This window comes from Phyllostomus hastatus, unplaced genomic scaffold (genome assembly GCF_019186645.2).
Source record: "Phyllostomus hastatus isolate PE091 unplaced genomic scaffold, TTU_PhHast_1.1 phas_scaffold_129, whole genome shotgun sequence".
Lineage (NCBI taxonomy): Eukaryota > Metazoa > Chordata > Mammalia > Chiroptera > Phyllostomidae > Phyllostomus > Phyllostomus hastatus.
In genome coordinates this window covers 30,802,203-30,826,943 of record NW_025334009.1, presented here as the reverse complement: position 1 = coordinate 30,826,943, position 24,741 = coordinate 30,802,203, and the positions used below count along the sequence as shown (strand labels likewise).

The 24,741-nt window shown below is 53.7% G+C and overlaps 1 protein-coding gene across 2 annotated transcripts in view; it reads left to right on the top strand.

Moving 5' to 3' along the window:
- Positions 1-21,718: 21,718 nt before the first annotated feature.
- SLCO2A1 (solute carrier organic anion transporter family member 2A1) overlaps positions 21,719-24,741 on the top strand; it is a 76,865-nt gene continuing 73,842 nt past the window's right edge. The window contains exon 1 of one of the 2 annotated variants that reach the window (XM_045857408.1): positions 21,719-21,961. In XM_045857408.1, coding sequence (XP_045713364.1) covers positions 21,749-21,961 — 213 coding nt within the window. In that variant the 5' untranslated portion in view covers positions 21,719-21,748. Of the gene's footprint in view, positions 21,962-22,965; positions 23,425-24,741 lie in introns of those variants that run through there. The other variant, XM_045857409.1, reaches the window with a different exon arrangement.

Sequence of the window (24,741 nt, the reverse complement as noted above, 5' to 3'; positions counted from 1 at the left end):
CCCAAACCCCTCTCCTGTCACACATTCTGGAGGTCCTGTCAGGGTGTGCCGGGCTGGCGGGGGCAGGGAGTGTTTGTGTCAGGAGGTTGCCTCCAAGGCACAGCAGCTCAGATTGCACCCCCCCCCACCAAACTTTGAGAGCTGGGGGCCCCAGAGCCACCAGGGACATCCTCACTCCTCTCCCTAGGGATGCCGACCACGGAGCCAGCTCGTTTCCAGATGCCCTTTGCTTGCACTGGGCTTTCTTAGTCATGAAATGCACTGGGGTCTGCTGGCCTCCCCCAGAGCCACCCCACCCTGTCCCCCTTTCAGGCCACTGTGCCCCCTTAACTGCTTCAGTTGACAATACAGGAGAATGGTCAGGGAAGTGAGACCCACACATCCATGCTGTGACCACTGACCCTCCCTGAAAAACTTCCATGTTGGGTATTGGGGCAGAAATCCTGTGAAACCATGGTAGAAAACCTCGTTTCTTTCTTCCGAAAAGAAAGGGAGAAGAAAATAAACAAAACACGTTTTTCTCGGCAAAACAAGGCCACCCACGCACGCTCCCCTTCCAACTCTAGGCCTGCCTGGCGAACTGAAAGCTGGCCGCGCTCCTGCAAGTGTCACCCTGCAGTAGTGTTGGAGGTGATCTCCTCGAGGGACCCACTGCCCACTTAGGAAAGGGGAGCTCGGGGTCCAGGCCAACAGTCCCCCAACCTGGCACATGCCCCACGCCAGCACACCTGGGGCCCGTGAGCAGAGGGGTCTGAATTCCAGCCCCACAGCCCGGCTCCCTGTTGCCTGCTCTGTTGAAGAACTGAAGGTCAGCTGCCCTTGGGCAACTTGGGGGACAGGCCCCGAAGGAACTAACTGTCCCCTCCAAGCCCAGGCCCCACAGTAGCTGCTGGCATGTGGGGTTTCAGATCCACAGGCAACCTGTTTGACCTTAGACTGGTGCTCAGAATTCAGACTGTAGCTTTGGGTGTGAATATTTGGTCTCGATCAAGCTCGTTCTGTGAAGGGATTTGGACTTTCACTCCTTCCTTCATGCTTCTCCATAAACATGGTTGTCTTCTAACAGAAGCTGGACAACACGCAGATGTCAAGGTCTGTGGCCTCTAATCTGTTTGTGCAAAGGGTCAAATGAAAATGGGCTTTTCCTGACAGTTCCAAGGGTGGATTAGCAGCCTGGGCTTGTGGGTGTTATAGGGCTGAGTGACCTTGAGACCCCATCTTCTGTTTCTCTGGCAGCAGGAAGGCCCCCCCGCCCTGCATGTCTGAGGAGTCCCCGAAGGCCCCTGAGTTTGGACTACCCTCGGCACCCCAAGCTGGGAAGTCCCAGGAGAAGGAAGCCACATGTGCCCTAGGTCTGCCCGCATTTGTGGCCAGTCCCATGAGGATGCCCAAGTTCACTGGAACCCACTGCCAGGGAATTTCCTTCTGCTTCACATTAAAGGGAAGGCACATAACTAATCAGGAATATATTTTAAATGCCTCTTTAAGGAGTTTCCTCATTGACACCACATATTAGCCCTCTTCGCCTCCTGCTTTGTTGCCTGTTCCAGTGGGATTTCAGAGTGATGTCCCAGGAATCAGAAAATCCTAATTTTTAAAAAATTCAATTATGCTTATTAGATGAATCTTACAAAGCCAGAAAATGAAAAATATGTTCAGTAATGCTTTCCAATAACAGCATTTGAAACCACACTGGAGATTCTGTAGTCAGTAGAGTGTCTGCCCCACCCACGGGGGCTCCTATATTGACCTACTGTGGCTGGCTGCCCCGGCTGCAGCTGTCTGTCCCACCCAAGGCAGCTGCTCGCTGGTGAGAAAGAAAGGAGCTGAGCGCACAGTCTAGCCAGCACTGTGCTCTCAGAGTGGATCCGCACTGGCTGGAAGAGAGGGAGAGGTGCTGCAGAGGTGTGGGGGAGTCATCGTGAGAGAATGGCAGATCCAGGGTGGGAGCCCCCGACGCCAAACTCAAGGGGCAACAGCATTGGCTTCGCCTTGGTAGAGCAGTTCTCGTGAGCTACATTTACACTGCGGGCTCTGCACTATCAGCTGCACTACTAGCTGTGGGGCTTCGGGCAAGGCACAAACCTCTCTAACCCTCCTCTGCCGCCTCCTCCAGTGGACAATGGTGAGAGCCTCTTCCATAGGGCTTTGAGCATCTCATGATGATGCACACAGAGCATCTGTCACAGGTGGGCCCAGGTAACCAGGTTCTTGGTGATCGTGGACAAAGAATTGAACCAAACACACAGAGTTTATAGCAGAAAGAGAGCAGATTTATTAAGCGATAGTACACTCCACAGAACATGAGAATGGGCCAACTCTGAGCAGAGACTGACCTCTGGGGCTGGAGGAATTCTGTTCTTATAGGGCAGATATTTCCTGGCTGGTTTGGTGGGGTTTTACTGTACACGTGCAAGTAGTTATATTACTTTGAAGCTACTGTGCATGTGGTCTCCCATGATTTTCCTTGATTAGCCACCGGGGAAGGGGGACCCACAATGTTAATTTATTATAATGCTATTATAATGAAGCAGGGGTTGTGTAGCATCTTCTGCGTAGATGCATTCATGAGTCACCATGAGTCAGTGCTTTTCCAGAAAGCGGGAATGACCAGTCTGAGAACAGGGTCTCTGTCCTGTATCCATGTTCTTTATCTTAGCCTTGGGGCATCTCCGGAGTTTCCTCCTTCCAGACTCTCTCCTGACTCACACCTAGCACCATGCCTGGGACCCAGGCAGGGCAAGCACTCAACAAACACTCACTGTCATCATTGTTAAGGCTGCCTTAGTACTAAATCTAAACCTGAGCCCTGACTGCAGGGCACTGCTGGGGTCCTGCCGATGTATCTCTGTCTGTCTGTCCTTTCTTCCTCTCTAATAAACAGCCATCACTCTACTAACATGAGTGTGTCTGTGTTTCTTGCAGCTTGGAAGAGCCTCTTTAACATGGAAATACAAAGAATTATGTCGATTTGCCAGAGCCCAGGAGGCCAGGATGCCTGGCTCCCCCAGCTCTGTGCATCAGACACGTGGGAGAAGCAGGGGGCAGGGGGTGGCTTGGTGGGCAGTGGGTCTCAGTGCCCGTTGGGTCAGTGCCAACAATGAAATGCAGTTATGGTGCCGCCCAGCTGGTGGAGAGAGGGCACCGATGTCCCAGTCCATCCAGAAAAGGAACAGCAGCACCCCAGGGGCCTCATGTCCATCAGCAGTGAGGCCATGCATCTCTGTGAGAGTGTGTGTGTGTGTGTGTGTGAACTGGGCATGAGAGTGGACAGGGATGGACAGGTGTGCTTGTGCAAGGATGGATGTGTGTAAGGGCAGGGCTGGACGGATGAGGGGTGGGCTGTCTTGTGCCTGGGAGAGCTGGACAGAGTGCCCTGAGTGTGTGTGCCTGAGGATGGGTAATGTGCACATGAGTGAGTGCAGTCCTGTGTGCAGAGGGACATGCGTGTGACTACATGTGTGTGTGGCAAATGTGTGAGGAAACAACCCTTTGCCTGCAGGGTCTTAGCTGGCCTCAGTGCTGAATGGGCGCGGCAGGCCCACTGACCCCCTGGCTGACAGGGCTGCAGTGACAGCCTTTCTGGAGCCTGCCACGTCCCAGGAACAAGAACCATGCAGGAATGAGGAAGTCTCAAAGGTTTCTGTGTGTTTTCATTTCAAAGGACACAAAGTAACCTTTGCATCTCACTTGGACTTGCTACTGCTTCTTTGTCCCTCCCCCAGGGAGGGGGAGAGGTAACTTTAACGTTTCTTCCAGTTGTTTTTACTTTCAAATTTCCTTGATTAAACACCGAGAAAGGCAAGGCAGCGGCAGTGGGATGTGCCACACAGGTGCCGTAGCGAGGTCCTTGGCTAAGGGCCATCCTGCACGGAGACTGTGGGCTCAGGAACCAGCCTTGGGTGCATACCAACCAATGGCTGCGAGAGGCCCACCCGACCGACCTGGCAGGGAGGCTGGGACTTCCCAGGGCACACCACACTGTGGCTCTCTGGGCCCTCTCACTTGTGCTGCTGAGACAACAGTGCCCAAGAGGCGGGGTTTGTCCAAAGTATCACAGAGACGAACACGGGAGCTGGGACCGGAGCCAGCTGTCAGGCCTGGTGTCGGTGGAGAACATCTGGCCGATTGGCCGACAGCAGGTAAAGGTGGGAGCTGACAGTCTGTGCCAGACAGTGTGGCTCCCCACACCTTTGTCTACCCATGCGACATTTTGGACATACTTATTACTAAAAAAATACTTGTTGTTTATTGGAAATTCACGTTGACCTGGGTGGGCATCCAGCATTTTATCTGGCAACCCTCACTGGGTGTGTGCTGTCCAGCGTCAGAGGCTCTGCAAGGAACCTGTAACTAGTAGTAAAGAACTGAGGACTGTCACTGACCGACAGGTGAGGACCGACTCGGCCTCTCCTGGAATCGTGCCTCTCTCTCAGGTTCTGCAACAGGAAATGCACACAGTCTCTGGCCAGTCTTACTGATGCCCAGACTCTCGGTGTCCTGGAGGTCACTTCAGTGCATTAGCTTATGTGGCAGTTACCAGCTGCATAGCGCTCCAGGCTTTCTGCCCTACCATTTCTTCTGCTTTTCTTTCTCTTCTGTGCTTATTGCTATGGGCTGAGTGTTTGTGTCTGCCTCAAAAGCACATGCGGAAACCTAACCCACAAAGGATGTGTTTTGGGACTGGTCATGAGGGTGGAGCCCTTGTGAATGAGATTAGCACCCTTCCAGAGGGGACACCAGAGAGCTCTCCTACCCCTTCCGCCAATGAGGACACAGCAAGAAGACAGCTGCCTGTGAAGCAGGAAGTGGGTCCTCACCAGGCACTCAATTTGCTGGTGCCCTGATCTGGAGTTTTCTGCCTCCAGAACTTCGAGGAAGACATTTCTGTGGTTTGTAAGCCAGCCAGGCTGAAGTATGTTGTTGTGTCAGCCCGAGTGGACTGGGACACTCATGAGTACATTTTTAGAAAGGACGAGGTAAGCCTGAAGATGAGAGTTTGGCAAGAACACCCAGCTTGACATTGAACTTGGGCAAGGACGATGCTGTGAACATCTTTGTGAGTGATTCCCACATAAGAGCAGAGCTGGACTTTGGTCTGACAATATCCAGGTTAATGACATCATCACGCATATCTGTAAATTAAGTAATAAATAAGGTTTCTTTACTCAGCCTTCAGTGGCACTTTGAAGCCCCATTAATAACTTGTGGGCTGGAGATACACAAACAAAACCAATGTGTATAGCAAAATTATTCAGTATTTGAAAACTTAGATTAATCTTGTTCATTTATCCTGCAAACGGTCACATTTGAGGCTGACTTGTTTACTCATCTGCTTGTGAAATGCTTTGGGACGATTGCTCCAAATATGATGCCTGCAGAACGCTCTACCCCACTGCCCTGCCCAGTGTCTGGGGATGTGTCAGCAGCTCGGTCTGCCCTGGGAGGGGACCACGGATTGCATTCCTGCCTGCTCCCCAGCTTGGAGTGCGGCCAGTAGCCACATTTCCCTTGACATGAGCCTTGGCTGATATCACTGGCTCACAAACCTGCTAGAACCTTGTGCTTCTCCTCATCAGTTTCCTGAGGCGCCAGGTCACAAGCTGGATAGATGTTGCAAACACTAGTGGGAAAGATCGGAGCCACACTGCCTTTTATTTGTGCAGACGAAGGGCCACGACGGGAGGGCAGCAGGCGGACCTGGCCTCAGCAGGCTGGATGAACAGACTTCCTGCCGGCTCTGCGCTCAGGGGCTCTGCTCCAAGAAGTCATTCTGACATCTGAGCCCAGAGAGGAGAACCTGGGCCTGTGACTTTGGGACACTCAGCCCGGCTGGACAGCACTGCCTGGCCCCACGCAGGCAGCATGAGCCATGTGTGCCCCACCTGGCTGGATGGGGGGAGGGGGCGGAGGGGACAACTCCCATCTCCTGGAGCAACACATGGGGGTTCTTCTGAAACCAGAAAAGCCAGCATTCATGCTGCCTGTCACTACCAGATCCAGTAAGCAGAGACAGGGATTGAACCTTTATGGGTGCTTTATTCGGATGGTCGACGATCTGAGAAGATGGCAGGTTTGTACCCTGATAGATTGTCTTAAATTCCATTTTAATCTGGCCGTTTTTATAAGGAGAAAAAGTGTGAGTAAGGGGATTGGAATTCAGGGAAAAAGTTAATCAGATAAAAAGCTGCAACATTCTTTCATCTGTGCCTTGGGCTGTGGTCTTTTTCTTGCCTTGGGTGGTGGGCGTCTCACCCTGGAGTACTCAGGGCGCCATCTTGACGGCTTGCAGTCCTCCTGGGGCACAAAGGTGGGACTGCTTATGGTCTCCTGGAGTCAGGGTGGGTCAGACCTTTGGTTCAGGAAACAATAGCTTTTTACATGCATTGATTGCCAAGCTTATTAGCTATTACCTGAAACTAAGGTTTTTCCAACATTTGAGTCCCCATCATTTCCACGGCCCAGGACCTGGGACAACATTGCTCAAAGAAAGGAGGAACACTTGGCGTGATTTTAGGTACACAAACTTGGCATTTTTGTAAGTAGTTATAACATTCTTTCAAATTTATTCAGAACTAGAAAAATGTGACCCGAACTCCACAACAATCGCTTGTTATGCCACGGCATGCTATAGAGCGATTCCTTTAAGTTCTGCCGCATCATCACATTACTTAGCCACTCTGAGCAGGTGATCGGCCTGCCCAGAGAGCCTGTGCCTTCCTTAAGTCAAGGGACTGTGCTGTGTCGCTGAAAACATGGCTTTGAGAGCCTGGCCAACAAGGCGAGTCAGCCCAAACAGAAGCAGAACTGTGAGAGGATCTCCCCCACTCTTGGCTCCATGAGGCAGGCTTGTTTTACATATTGGCGACTAAACCAGCTCTTTAAAAAAACTTTTTCATCTGCCTTTTATTGACCCCTGGCCCCCACTCATTGCTCTACTTTGTCCTTTAGGGCTCCTTTGAGGCCCCAAATCTTCTGAGGCTTGGGGCCCGGGGGCACCACTTGACAGGACATCACAAGGAGAGGGGCACCTGCCTTGTGGCTTCTGGAGCCTTAAATCTCCAAAGAAGGGGAGGCTGCCCTTACATCCAAGTGGGGGGCCATCAGAAGGTGAGGTGGGACCAGTGGCAGGAGGGCTGGGTTGGCTGGGTGGACAGGGAGCCCGTGGCCGGGGAATTTCACTTGTGCCTTGCTGAGCGAACACTCTATTGTTCCCAAGTGCAGGATGGAAGACGATTTGTTTTTTGTCCCATCCGAGAACTTTAAAAAGGGAAGAGTTAAAAGAAACAGGAAGAACTCAGTTTACATAAGAGTAGCTAGGATCTCGTAAGATCTTCTGGAATGCGCAGCTTATCTTGGAATAAATGCATTCATTTATTCAACAAATATTTATTGAGCATCTTTTGAGTGCCGAGCCACGATCCAGAACTGCTCTGTGGGCTTTGTGAATGTGTGGTTGTTTTGAATGATTGAATCAGATATGGGTCTCGGTAAGGAAGCCAGTATCCATTTTATTACAGTATTTACCAAAAAAAAAAATATTTTTAGCCTTCATCCAAAGAAATGCAACCCCTGCTCTGGCAGCTTCATATGTTCAAGAACACACACGCGTCAGCCCTCTGAAAATGAGCCCCCTTCTTCCTGTGCAGATATGATCGCCCTTGTAGACTGTGGGTAACAGGGCTGGCATTTGGCAGGGGGCTCCAGGTAAAGGCCCTTTATTTAGTCCTCAAGCAGACAGGGAGCAGAGAGGAAGGAGCTGGGTGGTTCTGAGGCTCTGCGCCTGGGGAGCGATGCTGGCCTCACTGCTGAGACTGTCCTCACACTTCTAGCTCAGCAAATGGGTTCACACCATTGCCTCTCAGGGGCTGGCATCTGCTCTGTGTGGATAGCGCTTTTGACTCTCAGCCCCAAATGGGGGTGCTGGGGAGGGAGTTCAAGGCTGCTAGAGGAAACTGAGAAAGAACTCCAAATGTAACTGGTAACATTCTTAGGCCTTTGCGGAAGCATGGCTTTGTGCTCTTTTAAAACACACATGGATGGGGCACAGAGAAAATGTAGCTGTCAAATAGGAACGTCTGGCCCTGGTCAGCTGGCTCAGTTGGTTGGAGCATGATCATCCTGTACACCAGAAGGTTGCCAGTTCAATCCCTGGTCAGGGCACATACCTAGGCTGAGGGTTTAATCCTCAGCTAGGGCACATACGGAGGCAATCGATTGATGTTTCTCACTCTCAAACTCTCCTTCTCTCCCTTCCTCCCTCTGTAAAATCAAGAAACATATCTTTGGGTGAAGATTTAAAAAAAATAAATAAGCTGAGGTTTTAATAAAAAAAAAAAGGAAGGTCTCCATCTAACCTGGGAGCAGGCAGAAGCCCCTCCAACGGCCTCCGTGCCACTGCCCTGCGCCGCGCACACCCCTGATGATTTTCTGCTCTCCAGCCATACAAACAATGACCAAGGGTAAGCCGGAAAATGAGCCAAGAGTGAGTTCAGGCACATGAGCAGGCCAATGGTTCGGGACTCGCCCTTGTCCCTGAGCCACGGTGGAGGGCCAAACCATCCCTCCAGCTCAGGGTGGAGCAGCCCACGTCTGTGAGAGCCCACTGAGGCACTTCCCTCTAAAACAGTGGTTTTCAAAGCGTGGTCACCAGGCCAGCAGCAGCATCACCTGGGAACTGTTAGAAACACAAATTCCCAGCCCCCTCATCCCCCACCCCCAGGCCCCCTGCCTGAGAAGCCTAGGGACCTGTTTCCAATGCACCCTCCCCTGTGACAGCCACTGTTCTACAAGGACAACTTGTGTCACCTACACATGAGGACACCAGATCCCAAGGTTCAGCGAGTGACCTGAAGCTCTGGATTTCCCCAGGGTGCTGCTGCTGCCTGCTGGCCTCTCTGTTTACCAACATTCCCAGAAGCTCCTCGGTGGTAAGAGAAGCCGAGCAGCAGAGGTGACTGGACCCTGAAACCTGCTCCTAGGGAGACCGCCTGGATCAGCTGTCTGTATGACCCGGGACGCTGTCAGGGACAGGTGGAAGAAGGAGGGCTTTGCAAGGTATACCAAGCTCAGGGAAGAGACAGATGGCCTGTTTGCTAGGGGTCTGAATCTTGTGTAATTGCCACAAGAGCTACATAGGATGTACTTGAGGTCTCAGACCCACTCAAGTGGAGAGAAGCAGCTGGAGCAGAGGATGTTCTGACAGCTTTCCCCCCTCTTCCATCATGGAGTCTGAATGGCTCCCCCCCCCGCCCCCATCCACTGTAGTGAAGCTGTCCTGTGGAGAGAGAATGACCCAGACTCACACCCCATGCAATCTGTGAAAGTTTACAAGGGTGTGAACACGTGGGCCTCACTAACTTCCGGGGGAAATGGGAACCTGAGGGAGACAGAAGGAGTTTTAAGAAGACAGAAGGGGAGGGGAGCGTTTGAGGGTAACATGAGGTGCAGAGAGGGGGCCATGTGGTCAGGTAAGGCCCATAGTGGGGAAACCGCAGTGTGGGCAGTGAGTCCCCACTCCTGACACCTAGCCTGGCTCCAGGAGGAGGAGTTATCTTAGTCTGGGACGCACTGTGCCATGAGCGTTATTGCAGCTGCTTGGCAGTGAAGAGTGTGCGGGTCTGGCGGAAGACTCAAAGATCTCTGGCTTGGAGTTGCTGGGGAGCGGAAGGGTGAGGAGGTCTGGAGAGAAGGGTGGATGCACTCAGCTCAACTGCAGGCATCTGGAAGATGCCCGGGTGAGAGGTGCAGAGGCCCCTGGGTGCAGGGCTTGGAGGGCAGAGAGGATCTAGGTTAGAGAGCATTGGTGTGGATCCCTAGCGGCCACAGGTGGTAGGGAGCTGAGGTGGTGGAGTGAGACACTGGATTGGAGCCCCAGAGCACTTGGTGTCCGAGGGGTGGCTGCTGCACCACGGGTGCTGTACTGATTCTCGGGCCGCAATGTGCAGCAGGAACATAGCGCCACGGCTGAGAACCAGGCGGTGTCGTGGCGGGAGAAGCCGGACGGTGGTGTGTAGACCTGGGAGAAGCAGCTAGGCTGTGGAGGGACAGCACCGTGAGCGGAACCCAGGTGTCCCGGGCACACAGGAACACAAACACGGCCCTCTGAGAGCTTGTCAAGGGCAATTCCGCCGGGACGGTGAAACCTTGAAGCCAGAGCGCAGTGGTTTGAGCCGTGAACGGTAAGGGAGAAAAACAGAAATGATCTAAGGAAGTTCGACCATAAAAGAGGACAAAGAACAGAGCAGTGGCAAGCGGAAGCCAAGGGGTGAAGAGTCTCTCTGTTATTACTGTGGGGGAACGTGGAAACGTAAGCAAATTTGCCGCAGGGAGAAGTTCGAAATAGAAAAAGAGTTGAAGGTGCCGGGGCGAGGGAGGAAATGTGAAGGAGCAAATGACTGCCCCCTAACGCAAAAGGGGGCGGACCCAGAGCACAGGCCAGGGTGTCGGTCACCCTCAGACAAGAAGAGAGACAGCTCCTCCAAGGACTTCTCTGGGTTCTGGGCTGAAAGGAAGTGGAAGCAGGTGGGGACAGACGGGTGGGAGAATCCAAGGCGTTAAAGCACTGAGTTTCCTCTGTGAAGGGCGAGGTTGGAATGGGCCCAGAGTAGCCTGCCTGCGTTCCAGAGGTGGAGCGGCTTCTGGGGGAGGAGGCAGAGGCCGATGTGACCAGTTGGTGAAGACCTCCAAAGTGGTGGAGGTCAAGGACTGAGGGTGTGGGGACGGGTGTGATCACGTGGTGTGGGTGGAGGCCGAGAGGAAGAGCTCTGGGTCAGAGCAGCAGCCTTGAAGGATGAGCAGAGGGACCCAGAGAGGGATGGATGACGGAAATGAGGAAGAGGCTGAGGGGACCTGAGCTGGATGCCTGAGCCTCACAAGAGGCAGGGCTCAAGGAGCCGAGGCATGGAAGCATCCTCAGGAACCCAGGAGGAAGTCCCCAGGCAGGCAGCCCACGCCCGCCCCACCCACTGCCCCATCCTGGGAGTTGGAGAAGGAGCAGCTCTGCTGAGGAGGGCACAGAGAGTGGGCCCTTGAGTGCTGCCATTCCAGCGGAGAGGTAGGTGGAAGGAGCAGAGGGGACAGAGGCTGAGGAGCTGGGGGATGGGGACAAGACCCAGGGCATCTCTGTACTCCAAGGTTGTGGGTTCGATCCCTGATCAGGGCACATATAAGAATCAACCAATGGATGCATGAATGGGTAGAAGGGCAAGTCAGTGTTTCTCTCTCTCTCTCTCTCTTCTTTCTCTCTCTCCCTGTCTAAAATTAATAAGTAAAAATTAAAAAAAAAAAAAGAAAAAGAAAACCCAGAGTTTCAGGTGGGCAGGGAGGGTCTAGTAGGCATAGGGCAGTGAGAGTGGTAGGTCTGGGAGGAAACTTGGAGCGGCCTGGGGGTGGAGGAGCTTGAGCCACGTCCCAGACCAGGATGGGGCCTGGCTGCGGGACTGGGTGGGCCCAGGCTGGAACCACAGGGCTCAAAGGCTCGGCAGGGCTAGCTGATGCTCTGCAAGCTCTGAGGCTGGGGAGGAGGCAGGTGCAGAGGGGCCCTATCCCATTTCCTGAGTTATGATGGGTACATCCCCCAATGAAGCCTTGCATGGCTACATTCTTGGTGCCCTCAATGCCCTCTTCCCTCTTTCAGCCTGGATAAGGCCCACCCATCTTAATGGAGGCCACACCCTCTCTACAAGCATTTCCCGATCATCCTGATACATAATTTTGTACGTATAGACTCAGATACATTTTGTGGGTCTTTTCTGATTATACACCAATCAAATATTTATCACATATGTTTTATGTGGATGTTACTATGTCAATACATGATGCATATTATAAATACATAAAAATAGAAATTAAAATTATGAGACAGAAAATAGCTCCAAATAGAAGTGGTGATGTATCCTGCCCACTGCCCTTGGGATGGTCCTGGACCCTGACCAGGGCACACCAGTTCCCCTTCCGGACTGCCGAGCTGTGTCATGAGCTGCCGCGGTATGCTGTTGTCTCATGTTGCCTCCGTGTCTGCTTTGTGAACAAGAATCAAGTCATGTGCACAGCAGGTGCTCAGTAAATATTTGTGAAAGGGGTAAATAAACAAGCCACCCAGGAATGTTTGGGAGTACAGGGAGTGTCCCAGCATGACCAATGGCAAGGTCTTTGGAATCCGATGGGTTGTATGTAGTTCAAGTTCCAACTCTGCCCCTCACTAGCCCCATGACAGAGGGCAAGTTCTTAGGCTCCCTGAACCTCAGTTTCCACCCCCACCCCCAGTGAAAGGGGCTCAATGACTGGGGCCCCCGCAGGCTGTTGTGAGGATGCAGCACACGGCACAGGAACTGTGTTCTCAGTGATTCTCAGTGAGGGGACCACCATGGAGCAGCAGCGCGTCCGCGCATGCGCCTGTCTGATGTGAGCGCTCCATGTAGCCGAGCGCCTACACGAGGGTAAGGCGTGAATGTGAGTTTCAGCAGAGGTCAAGTCCGGGCTGGACCAGGAGCGGCTTCCCTGCCACCCATCCAGACAAGGGATTGATTTGGTTTCTGTTCTGAAAATGGTACTCATGGAAAATCGCTATGTGACTGAGTGATTACTTTCTCCTTTTGTTTTTCATCAAGTTTATAATATTTGATTCATTATAAAGCAATATCTATCATAAAAATTAGAAAGATGTTGAAAAATAAGATTTAAAAAAAAACCCTCATATTTCCACCATGGAAAGATCATCTTTATTAACATTTGGGTATATTTTCTTTTAGTCTTTTTTAAAAAATAATTCTCACCCAAGAATATGCTTACTGATTTTACAGATAGAGAGAGAGAGAGAGATCAATGCAAGAGAGAAACCCTCACCGGGGATCAAACCCACAACCTGGGTATGTGCTCTGACTGGGAATTGCAACTTTTTGGTGAACAGAACAACATTCCAACCAACTGAGCCACTCAGCCAGGGCTATTTTCTTTTAGTTTTAAAAAATTCACCCTGGCTGATGTGGCTCAGTGGACTGATTGGCGGCCTATGAACTGAAAGGCTGCCGGTTCAATTCCTAGTCAGGGCACATGCCGGGGTCGCAGGCCAGGTTTCCGGTTGGAGGCCTTGTGAGAGGCAACTGATATCTCTCACACACTGATGTTTCTCTCCCTCTCTTTCTTCTTCCCTTCCCCTCTCTCTAAGAGTAAACTAATCAAACCTTTTTTAAAAAGTTTCTGCATATCAGCTTTTTGAAAAACATAATCATGAGTATTTTGTGTGTGTGTGTAATCTATAAATTTTTCTGATTTTTTTTTTACTTCATGACAAGCATTTTTCTCATCATCACACATTCTTCATGAGCATAATTTCCAGTGGCTGTTTACATGCATGAAGCTGTTTCTCCACGTGTTTTCAGAGCCCTCAGCCGCTCGGCCATCTCCCCGCAGTGCTGGGCAGTCCTGCCTGTGGCCTTGTGCCTTTGGGGCTTGACCCCAGCAATACGGCAGAAGTGCCTGCTCCACACGAGGGGCCCAGCAGAGGGACAAGGTCTGTGTTCTGAAGACCTGGGTGCCAGGCCGCACTAACCTCTCACAGGGGTGAGCCCCTGACCTCCCAGCTTCAGTTTCCCTTCCTCAGAACAGGGGTAATAACAACTTGGCCCACCTTGTATGACAGCTGTGAGATTCGGTGAGACCCTGGCTCCAAGGCCACCCTGGGAATTGCCTGGTGTTGTCCAAACCTTGGTCTATGGATGCATCGGAATTCTTCAGATGCCAGCTCTAAGGGGAGGAAATCCAGCTCAATGGAACTTAAACCATAAAGAGGATCTAGTGGCTTGTCGAATTGCCAAGTCCAGAGGCAGAGGCCCAAGGGGACCCAGAGCCTGAAGGACATAGGCACAGGTCTCCGCCCCACATTCCTGTCCCTTCAGTGGCCCCATCCTGGGGCAGAGTCTCCCTGAAAACTCCGGATCCCTGCACTGAAGGAGGTGCCCCCACCGCCACACGTTGTCCTCCTCACTGCTTCAGCAAAGGGCCCTCAGGGCCAGCCTGGCCCCGTGCCCCTCCCACTCTGGTGAGGTCGGCCCACCCAGCATCAGCACCTGAGAGCGGGGACATGGTATTGCAAAGGAAGGTCAGGTGCTTTCACCAGAAATGGTTCAGACTCAGGGCGGGGCCAATGGCAGACGTCCACCTCATGGACCATCACTCCTAACACTGGGGCCCGAGGTTCTCAGAGCTGGTGAGGCTGGGTACCCCTGGGAGTTTTTGTCTCTGCACACCGGTGTAAGAGAGCTTTGGTCTCCCCAGCCCCAGGTCCGAATACTCCCTAAGCACCTTCTTCAGCCTCCTCTCCTGCTGGCTGCATAGGCAAGCTGTGAACATTCTCTACATGAATCCCCAGCAGTGGGGCCACACCCCCAGGAGCTCCCTCCCTGCGACCCATGAACTGGGAGGAGGCCTGACTCCCAGTGACCTCATCAGGTGACTCAGCACATGGTGAACATGTCCTAGGGTGTGTTAGGGACCCCAGGCTCAGGGACCTACAGACCTTTTATAGGCCCCAAACTTTACATCTGAGAAAGCAGAGCTGATGTGGCTACCTGGGGGCGGGCACAGGTAGAGGACAGAGCTGAAGAACAGGTGATTATCAGAGTCCTCACTGGCTGCTGGGCTGGCCTGGGAGCTGGGGCAGTCCTGGCATCCTCCCCCAACCTTTGTTCAGTTGGGAAATAAGGTATGAAAGTCATAAGCCCCACCAGCCCCTCATACCTGAGCTGGGCAGAAGCAGGCTCCTCTGACAGCTGGGCCCCTGCTCGGTCCCCTGCAGGCAGCATCCAGCTCACTCACCTGTGTTTGCATTTGGTCCCTGCCCTGAAGTCGCACAATCCAGCTGATATGGGGTCAGTCCACACAGTGTGGGGAGGGTGTGTGCGCAGCAGGCAGGATGCTCGCTCCTCCTCCTCAGTTAGAGAGAAACAGGCCTCAGAATCCTCTTGGGAGCCAAGGAGTGGGTACCAAGGGTGCAAGGGACGAAAACAGAGAGTGGGAGTCCTTTCTGGTGAGGAAGCTGCAGACTAGAGCACGTAAAGGGGTGAGACACAAGACTGAGGAAAGAGGAGATTCTTCCAGAAGTGAGGGGCTGTGTCAGGTGGGAATGGGAGCCCAGGCCTAGATCCAGGACCAGGGAGAGGGCACGGGGCAGGATACAGGTGCCCCAGGGTGACCATCAGAGTAACACAAGCCATGGGGAGCTTTAGAAAACGGAGGAGATGCTCATGAACCTCCCTCACTAGGGCTTCCCTGAGCAGACCCTGCTATGGACAAGGAAAGGGAGAGGTGAGGGTGGGAGGGAGGGGCACCTCTGAGCAGGAAATGCCAAGAGGACTTTAAGGAAGTCTGTCTGTGGGGGCGGGGGTGTGTGTGTGTGTGTGTGTGTGTGTGTGTGTGTGCATGCTGCAGCCATGGACTTGGGCTCCCAGGAAACAGGGGCGGCACTCCAGGGCTGTGCACATAGAGGGCAGGAGAGAGGACAGCAGAGCCCGGGAGGAGGCCAAAGGGATCCTGCAGTTGCCCTCTGGATCCCCAGCTCCACCCCCGACATTATATGAGGGTGGGGCTCCAGCGAAGCTTGCTTAGGGATAAGTGTAGACTTGCTCCTGCTTTCTACCACTCTGTTGCACCCTTCATGCTTTCAATGACCTCTGGCCTGGGATGACAGGTGACAGCCCCCTGACCCCAGATTCAGCTTCCCTAGGTGGGGCTTGGATTAAGTGTCTCCTCAGGCCCACTAAGGGGAAGCACCTGGGGAGATGCCCTTACGTAGAAAGCAGGGCCTCCTAAGGAGAGAAGCAGGGACAGCTGAGGAGGGGACTGGGGACCACAAGGAAGCACTGTTGAACTTGAAGAAAACAACAGTAACGATGGTGACCGTTACCGAGGACTTGGAGTCCAATTCTCTCCTCACACAGTTCTAAGAGGCGACTGCTGCCCAGAGAGGTTAAGTGACTTGCCCTAGGTCGCACAGCTAGTAACCTAGAGCAGGGAGAGAACAAGAGGAGAACCCCCACTGGACCATGAAGTCCAGTGCCTTGATTATGCAGGTGAGGAATCCAGCTCTCTCTAGAAAGGGGCCCATACAAGGCCTCCAACCTACAGTACTGGGGGCTGAGTTCCTTCTCCAGAACTAGGGGTAGAGGACACAGGTTTGGACCAAGGCAGCCACACCCCATGGCATCCTTGGGTCAGCTCCTAGTTGGCTGTCTGAGCTCCAGGGCTTTGTCTAGGTTACTGGGGTCAAGGGAGACTTCAGTGCCTGGGTAGACTCTACAGCTGGAATAGTCACACCGATCCCCCTGGGGTGCTGGTCTCCCTCTACAGGTACACAGAGGGGTGTCACAGGTGAGGAAGAAGAGACCGAAGAGGTGTAAATTCAGCATAAGGAATAACTATCACAGAGGACACTTTCTGGAGGCATTCAGATTACACTGCTGGCAATCAGTTGTGAGGCAAAGAACTTTTGCAAAAAGTTACCTATCAGGCCACTATTTGTTCAATGCAGGGATGAGAGACTTCTCCAACGTTCAGTATGAGCAGAGGTTTGAATAGCTGCTGGTTGCTCATGAAGCCATTCAGAGAGATATGGATGCACCCGCCTCAACATGGAACAATGCTTATTGTAAAAGAGTAGGAGATGAGCGGTATGCTATGATTTTTTTTTAAAGATGTGATTATGGGAAAGAATTAGAAAAAAATAGAAAATCGAAATAGTGATCTGGAGTAATGAGTGAACTGAATATTTTCTCTCTCCTAGGAGAGTTAAAAAACACAGTTTAAGCATTTTTGAAAGAGTATAAAGATTGCCCTGACTGGTGTGGCTCAGTGGATTGAGTGCCAGCCTGCAAACCAAAGGGTCGCCGGTTTGATTCCCAGTTTGATGCCTGGGTTGTGGGCCAGGTCCCTAAAGTGGGGCATGCAAGAGGCCACCACACATTGATGTTTCTCTCCTTCTCTTTCCCTCTCCCTTCCCCTCTCTAAAAATAAATAAATAAATAAATTTTTAAAGAGTATAAAGATTAACAAAGTTGAAAAACAAACATCATGGCAAAGAGACCAAGTGCTGATTTTCTGTTTACTTGGCAACATCCAGATGACAGGATCCAGAGGGACCCAGGCCTGCACGTGGCCAAGGACAACAACTCAGGGGCTCACTGAGTGTGTGTTGCGTGACCCCAGCAGGACCTGGAGGCGGAGGCGAAGTCCGAGCTCTGATTATCAAGAGGGTTGGTGATGAGCTCGAGATGACCTGAACGGGGTGGGTGGAGTGCAGGGGACTGAGCCAGGCTGGGGCCCCCTGCCCACAGGGAGGAGGCCACTGAGACAGCAGATGTGGGAGAGGTGCAGGGCCAGGCCTGCTGGGGGTTCATTTTCCTACCCCTGCTCACCTCCTGCCAAAGCTGTGAGTGGCATCCACTGGGCGGGACGTGAAGCTGGGGCAGGACAGCCAGGCCTTGAGTAGTCTTTCCTGGAGGAAAATGGAAATCTCATCGCTGTGCACCCTGCCCTGTGCCATTGGGGGACCCCAGGTAACATGCAGGGGGACCAGAGTCCCAGGAGACAGGACACCCTGGTGCCCCTCCCTCCCCTCACAGCATCCTCTCAGGGCAGAAGGGGCAAAGTCAGCCTCAGGCCCTGAGAGGGAGGCGTGGAGGGATAAGGGCGTGTGGCGGATGCTGCAGGGGTGGCACGTGCACAGTAGAGAAGAGCAGGATGGAGAGTGGTTTTGAAGCTGGCGCCAGGAGTACCCAGTGGCCCAAGCTCAGGCGCTCATTTAGGGCTGGGTGTGGTGCTGGCAGCAGAGGTTCCAGGGCCCAGGGGTGGGCACCAAGGTGGGCCTCAGACCCCCCAAGGGTCATCCTGTGGATGGGATTGGACTGGGCCTGCCTGAGGCTGCGGCTCAGGCTCTGGGAAACAAGAGCCCCAGGCGCGAGGCTCTGCACCTGGCTGCAGGGGTTTGAGTCCTGGCTCTGCCACTTACTACCAATGTGGCCTTCAGCAAGTTATTTTAGCCTCTGTGTGCCCCAGGTGCTCCAAATGGAAAATGGCACTAACACAAGTCACCCTTTTCCTTGGGTTGCTTTGAGGATTAAACTCACCGACACTGCAGCAGTCCCAGGCACAGATCGTCAGCATTGTGTGTTTGTTAAGCATAAACTAGTGACCAGGGCAGCCCACAGGGACAGCCTGCTGCCCCCACTCCCCATGGACAGTGGCACAGTGGTGGAGCCCTTGCCTGCTGAGAGGCCCTCCACCTGGCAGCAGTAACAGTCACTGCGGGACCCCTCATACCTGCTGGGGCACAAGGACCCAGGAGGCCAGAGTTAATCCATGATGACATTCAAGTATCCAAAGTGCCAACAGACCAGCACCAGCTGCTTCAGGACTGGAGAGTGTGGCCCATGGACTGCTAAACACACCCAGGGGCCATGGGCAGCCACCAGTCAGGACAGGCTGATGAAGAGAGGTGGGGTGGGGGTGGTCAGAGGAGATGAGCCTGGAAACACAGGCAGTGGATGGGCGGAGAGTGATGGAGACAGCAATGGCCTGGAGGCCTCAGGACAACAAGGCCTCCCCCAGTCCCTGGGTCTTTCTGGCATTCATTTCAGCTCATTTCTACTTTCCTAAACATTTTTAAGCCACAGGATATGCTGGGCCAAATGATGGACACAAGGAGGATTAACACAGAACTTGGTCCCAAGGAGCTCACCTCTGAGCCGAAGGAGAGAGAAAGGGTTGGTCCCGCCTGGCACCACAGCAGTGGCCAGCCCTCGGAGGTGGACATTAACATCTCCACCTTAAAAAGGACTGAGGACCCGAGAGGTTAAGCAAGCCACCTCAGGAGACACAGCTGACGTGAAGGGTGATCCGAATCCCCTGTCTGACCAGAAGGTCTGTGTACTCAGCCGCTTCACATATTGTCTGCACCATGACCTGTGATAATAAAGGGAAGAGCCCTGAGCCTGTTCACTCACCTGTAAAACGGAAACAATGACCTCCGGGTCCTGAGTGACAAGGGATAATGTGTATAACAGGTCTGTACCAGTGCAAGACATGTTTCTACACTTGTGAAGGGGCCAAAACAGGTAGTCACAGGAGCTGCTCTGGAAGAGCAGACACCAAGCACTATGAGGCAGCAGCCCAGGCAGGGCGAGCAGCGAGCACAAGCCTGGAGGTGTGAGCTGTGCGGGGACCAAGAAAGCCAGGGACAGTTTGGCAGAGAGGACAGCCTGAAGCTGCCCAGCTCCTCCCTCTCGTCCTCCTTCCCTCCGCAGCACCTGGGAAGTGGCTGGTGGCTTTCTCCTTTCCAGTTCCTCTTCCACCCCTTTATCTGGGCGTCTGCACACATCACCTGTGGGATACTCTTGCCAAGGTCCTCAGTGCCAGCCTGTCGCCAGCCCAGGGGTCATCCTCAGGTCTCATCTTACCTCCCCAGCAACCTACCTGTGTTCTTGGGACCTCCTTCTCTTTGAAACACCACCCCTGGGCTGCTATACCTCCCTCCACGGTGGACTCTCCCCTCCGTCTCCTTTGCTGGCTCCATCCCCTGTGCCACCCCGGATATTGCTGTGGCTGGTCCTGGATCTATTTCTTGTCAACACATTCTCACTGGCAGATCCATCCATTCTCAAGGCTTACTCATCGCCTCTGTAGGGGGTGTCCCAGTTGCTACCTCTAGCCCAGTGGTCGCCTGAGCCCTGGATCCCCACACACCTGCCTTGCATGTACCCCAGGCAGTCTGAACTCAAAGTGAGCCCAGGGGACTCAGTGCATTCCCCCCATAGCTGCTGCTCCTTCTGGGCTCCTTCTGCCAGGGGTTGGCCTCACCCGTGCAGCTTGCCCAAGACAGATCCTGGGAATCATCCCTAATGTATCCCTCACTAACACCTGGATGTCCTCTCCTTTCAACATCTCAGCACCTTTCTCTCCTTCCCTGCTGCACAACAGGTGTCATTTTAGCTCCTGGGTTTCCTTCCACAGACTGCCCCTTTGCACTCTTATCCAAATGCCAGAGAGGTGTCTGTGAAATGCAAATCTGACCAGGTCACCCCCATTCAGAAGCCTTTAATGGCTCTCCTTGCTTTTCGAAATAAGACATACACTTCATAGCATGACACTCGGTATTCCAGCCTCTTCACTGCACACCTTCCCACTGTCCCTGGGTCTCATGCTCCAGCCAGATTGAAACCATGGAGAAGACTTGCCTTCACCACATTCCTCCTAATCCTCTAGTCCTTAGGGCTCAGTATGAGAGTCACCTCCTCCAGGAAGCCTTCCTGCTACCCCAGGATGAGGCAGGGCTGCTTTGTGCACAACAGCTCTCTTCCTACACTGCACTGATGCTTTCCCTTCTCACTTCCCATATGAGACCATGCCGTCTTTGAAGTCAGGGATTGTCCTTGCGGTTTGTTTTTCTACGGTGCTAAGAAATATTTGCTGAAATCAAAGGATCTGGGAAGGGTTTTGGAAGCAGACCCTGAGGTGCCTTTAGGGAAATGGGTACTCCATGTGAAGACGCTGAAAGTCAAAAACACAATATACTTTCTTCCTTTTCTCCTAACAGAGATGCAGGGTTTTTTGTTGTTGTTGTTCGGGAGGCAGAAGTAGCGTTAACTGCATTCCTTAGCCTCCTTTGCACAGGGTAGCCACGTGACCCAGTGTGGGCCAACAAGACTTAGTGAAAAGTAGCTAAGCATGTTTGGGGGAGAGCTGCTTCCCTGATGTAAGCACAGGCCTTTCCTATATTTCCTGTCTTTCATTTCCTTCCTGGAGTGAGGAGAGGAGGCTGGAGGTGGAACAGCCATCTTGGGATGATGAGCCAGCCTTGAGGATGAGAGCCACACACCAAGGAATCCTGCAGGGGCCTCGGTCATGGCCACTCTAGACTAGCTACTAGCAGGCTTCTTATTATGAGAGGCAAATAAATCTCACTGAAGCCACTTTGCTTAGGTTTCCATTACATTTAGCTGAACTCCACCCAGTAAAATAAAGGCAGGTGAAGGCAGATAACCACCTGCAAGCATTTCGGCATTGGCCCTTCCTTTGAAGAAGATGCTGGTCCTGACAGTGAGAGGAGGGCAAAGTTAATGGAGCAGGATGAGTTGAGGGTTGGAGAAGCTGCGCCTGCCTGGGATTCCATCAGAGGGCCCTGGCAAGGCTTCAGGGTTTGAGAAACAGGCTTTGGTCAACGGCAGCCCTAATGTGCCTGTGACCTTGGCCTTCTTTCTTCTCTGCTTGGTTTCACTTGTGAAATGAGGCTGCTGGAATAGATAACTTTTCAAAGGGCACAGGGCTCAAGTCTGGGTTTTAGAGTCAGACAAAGCTGGGTTCAAGTTCCAGCTCCATCACTTAGTAGCTATGTGGTCTAGTCTTCCTGGCACTTTTTTAAGTTGACCTACATAGCACCATCACCTGTGAAATCCAGACGGCAATAGCACCTGTAATTTTGGGGTGAGTGCTGGGTTCTGTGGAGTCACACGGACGTGGATGTTCAGCAGAATGCCTGGCACAATCCACCGGGGATGTCACAGCTCAGTGCTCAGTACACTTTGAGTGCTCCATCGTGGCAGTTGTCCTTGTGTTCCAAGTTTTCTAAGAGGGCAGAGTGGTGACCTGGAGTTTCACGCCTGCCCTGGCTCTCGGGCTGACGCCGGGCTCAGGAAAGCCTCTCCGGATGGCCTGTGCTCTGTGGTGGGTGAAGTGGCCAGAGGCTGCCCACTGGCCCATGGCTTTTCCTTCGGCACTGCATGCTGTTGTGTCCAGGGCCCTAGGACCACAGGACACGACAGCATGGTGGATGGGAGATAGGAGAAGCCCCAGGACACAGGACAGCCCAAACCAGGCCCAGGAAGGCATCAGGTGTTGGGTAGAAAAAGAAACCTACGTAGTCCATCCATCCTGCGGCCTTCGTTGTAACCAACACTTCCTGGTATTGATGGTGAGCTCGCTGGTGCTTTTCCTGCAAGTAGGGTGGGCTTGCCAAGCTTGGCTTTGCAGGGGACTACGGGAATTAGGGGAGCTGGAAAAATACCCCTGCCACTGGCTTCCTTACTGCAGCTGCTTTTAATAGAACTTTCTTATTTTTCTCTTGAAAAGCCTCACCTATCTCTTTGACACACTGAGAATCCTGGTGGGAAAAAAATCTTGGGGGAAAAAATAAAGCCGCTGCTCTACGCCAGCCCTGAAAAGGAGGTCAGTGGGGTGCGTCCGTTTGCTTGGTCACCCCCTCTCCCCATCTCCCGCGCAGCACTCCAGGCCAGCCCGGCAGAGCTGATTCTTGACAGCGTCTGCAGTTTACCTTGGCTCCGGTCCACTGAGTCTGGCCCAGCCCGGGGCGGCCCCCACTTCTCCACCTTGTTACCGGCCCCCCTCGCCAGCGCAAAGAACAGTTTAAATATAAATCAGTCCTTGACACAAACAGAACCTCGGCGAGCCTCAGAGCCATCACCGGAACTGAGTGAGAGTCCAGGTTCTCTTTCGGCAAGTGCAAACAAGCAGAGACTGGCTCAGTAAATCTCTCCGAGTGCATCGGGAGGGGCGCGGGGGCTCCCCTCTCCTCCAGAAACCGCGGCTCGCCTCCAACACCCCCGACTCCCGTTGGCCCCTCCGGAACCCCTCTGTCCTTCTCTGGCTTCCTCCTGCCCCCATAGCCCTGCGGACCCCTTCTTTGGTCCCCTTCGGTCTCGCGCCAGTGTGTTCCCTCCTGCACCAACCCCCGCCCCGCCAGTCCCACCGGGGGACCCCACCCATCCTCCTACAGCCTCCTGCCCCTCCAGCCACTATCTCCCCCCACCCCACCCCGGCCCGCCACACCCCCAACCTCCTCCCCGCGGGCGGGACCTTCACCAGAGGCGATCAAGCCTCGCGGGTCCCAGCAGAGCTCCTGGAGCAGAGACGGAATCCCCGGCCGGAGCGAAGCCCAGCCAGGCGGTCCGCGGCGTCACACCTGTCCCAGCGGTGGCAGCCGCGGGGCGGGGCGGGGGCTCACAGAGCCTTTGACAAGCTAGGAGAAGGAGGAGGGAGAGCGCGTTTCATCGTAGGCGGCGCCAGCAGCCGCGGCGGCCACTTATAAAACTTCTAGGCGCGCACCCTCTGGCTCAGTCTCGGCTCTGCGGAACTCCTCAGGCCACCGCAGTCACGCACGCCACCCCTCCGCCGGGCCGCACCAGCCCGACTCCCGGCTCTTGCTCTACTGGCCTCCCGCCCCGGGTCCTGCCGCCAACGCCCTAACCAGACCGGACAGGACGCCGCCCCACGCCACCGCTGTCTTTCGATCCCGCCACAGCCCCGCCGTTGCCCCCCACCATGGGGCTCTTGCCCGAGCTTGGTGCGCGACAGGGCAGCGGCGCCTCCTCGGGCCCAGCCGGTCGCTGTCCCCGCTCTATCTTCAGCAACATTAAGGTGAGCGGAGAACCGGACACCGTCCGGACCCGAGCAGCGCCGGGCGCACCTTTCCTGGAGCCCAGGAGGCTGTGGATGCGCCCAGGACTCCCCGCTCCAACTTGGGTGCCGCGCTCCGGGATGCATCCCCCGGATCTGGCACGGCGGGCGAGGGGACGCCTGGACAGGCGAACGCGTGCGGGGGTGTGTGTGTGTGCGTGTCGTACAGGACAGTCAAGTACCTGCTTATCAGGAAAACTCTATTCAGATCTTAGCACCAGCCCAGGGAGTTGTTCTGTTCTTTGATTGAAAAAGAACGTCTCGTGGAGCACTTTTCGAGACCTCTTGCAGGCAGTTACTTCCCAAGTGGGGTGTGCTTGGAGGCGCACGCCCTACCGGGGAAGGCTGTGGTCCCTCCCAAACGGAGGAGGTGAGGGCCCAGCTCATCTGTGGTGGGCATGGGAGGGGATGTTCTCCTTCCTCGGGCTTTTCTCTCCCCAGGAGCAGCAGCATGGGGGCTCCGCTACCTCCCTGCCTGCAATGTTCAGAATTCCCCCAGGATGGCTCTCAGTCCCATGCATTCGGGCCAGCTTTCCAGGTCCGGACATGGCCCCAGGCAAGCGGTGGGTTCTGACAGTCTGTTCGGTGAGGGCTAGACGAGTTCCAGGGAGTGGGTGAAGGCCGGGGTGGAGCAGCTGCGTGGTGAGGACAGTTTCTTCTCCAGGGGTCAGAAATGCTGTCCACTCCATCATGTGTCTAGGAGGACTCGAAAAGGTTGAGTCCGCCCTCAGGGTCTTTTGCCTGTTCTGGCTGGTCAAAGCAAGTGAGAACGCCCCTGCTGAGGGGGCAAAGCCGGTGAGAGTGTGGGAGGTTGCAGAGCCCACATCAGGGCTCCTCGGGGTCAGGGTGGGGATCGTGGGGCAGGGCAGGTGTTTCAGACAACCATACAATCAGATGGGGCTAAGTAGAGCCTCCAGTAGGGCAACGGTGGGGGAACCCAGATGTGAGCATCCAACAGAAAGGGATCTGGAGGTCACAGTGGATCTCACCTACCATGTTCTGCTGTGTACAGTGCACAATTTTTGCCCAAATTTTGAGGGAAAATAAGGATGTGCATTACAGTATATGTGGGTATAATAAATTCATATTCCTGTGTATAATGCACACAGAAATGTGGGTGCGCGTTATATATGGCAAAATACGGTATACGCTTATATTGTTGGCAGTGGACCAGGATCCTCATTCCTGCTTCTGCTGTCTCCCCACACAACAATATATACAGGCTGAACTGATGCCATGGTTGGATATAAATAAGACACACAAATTTTGAGATTATTT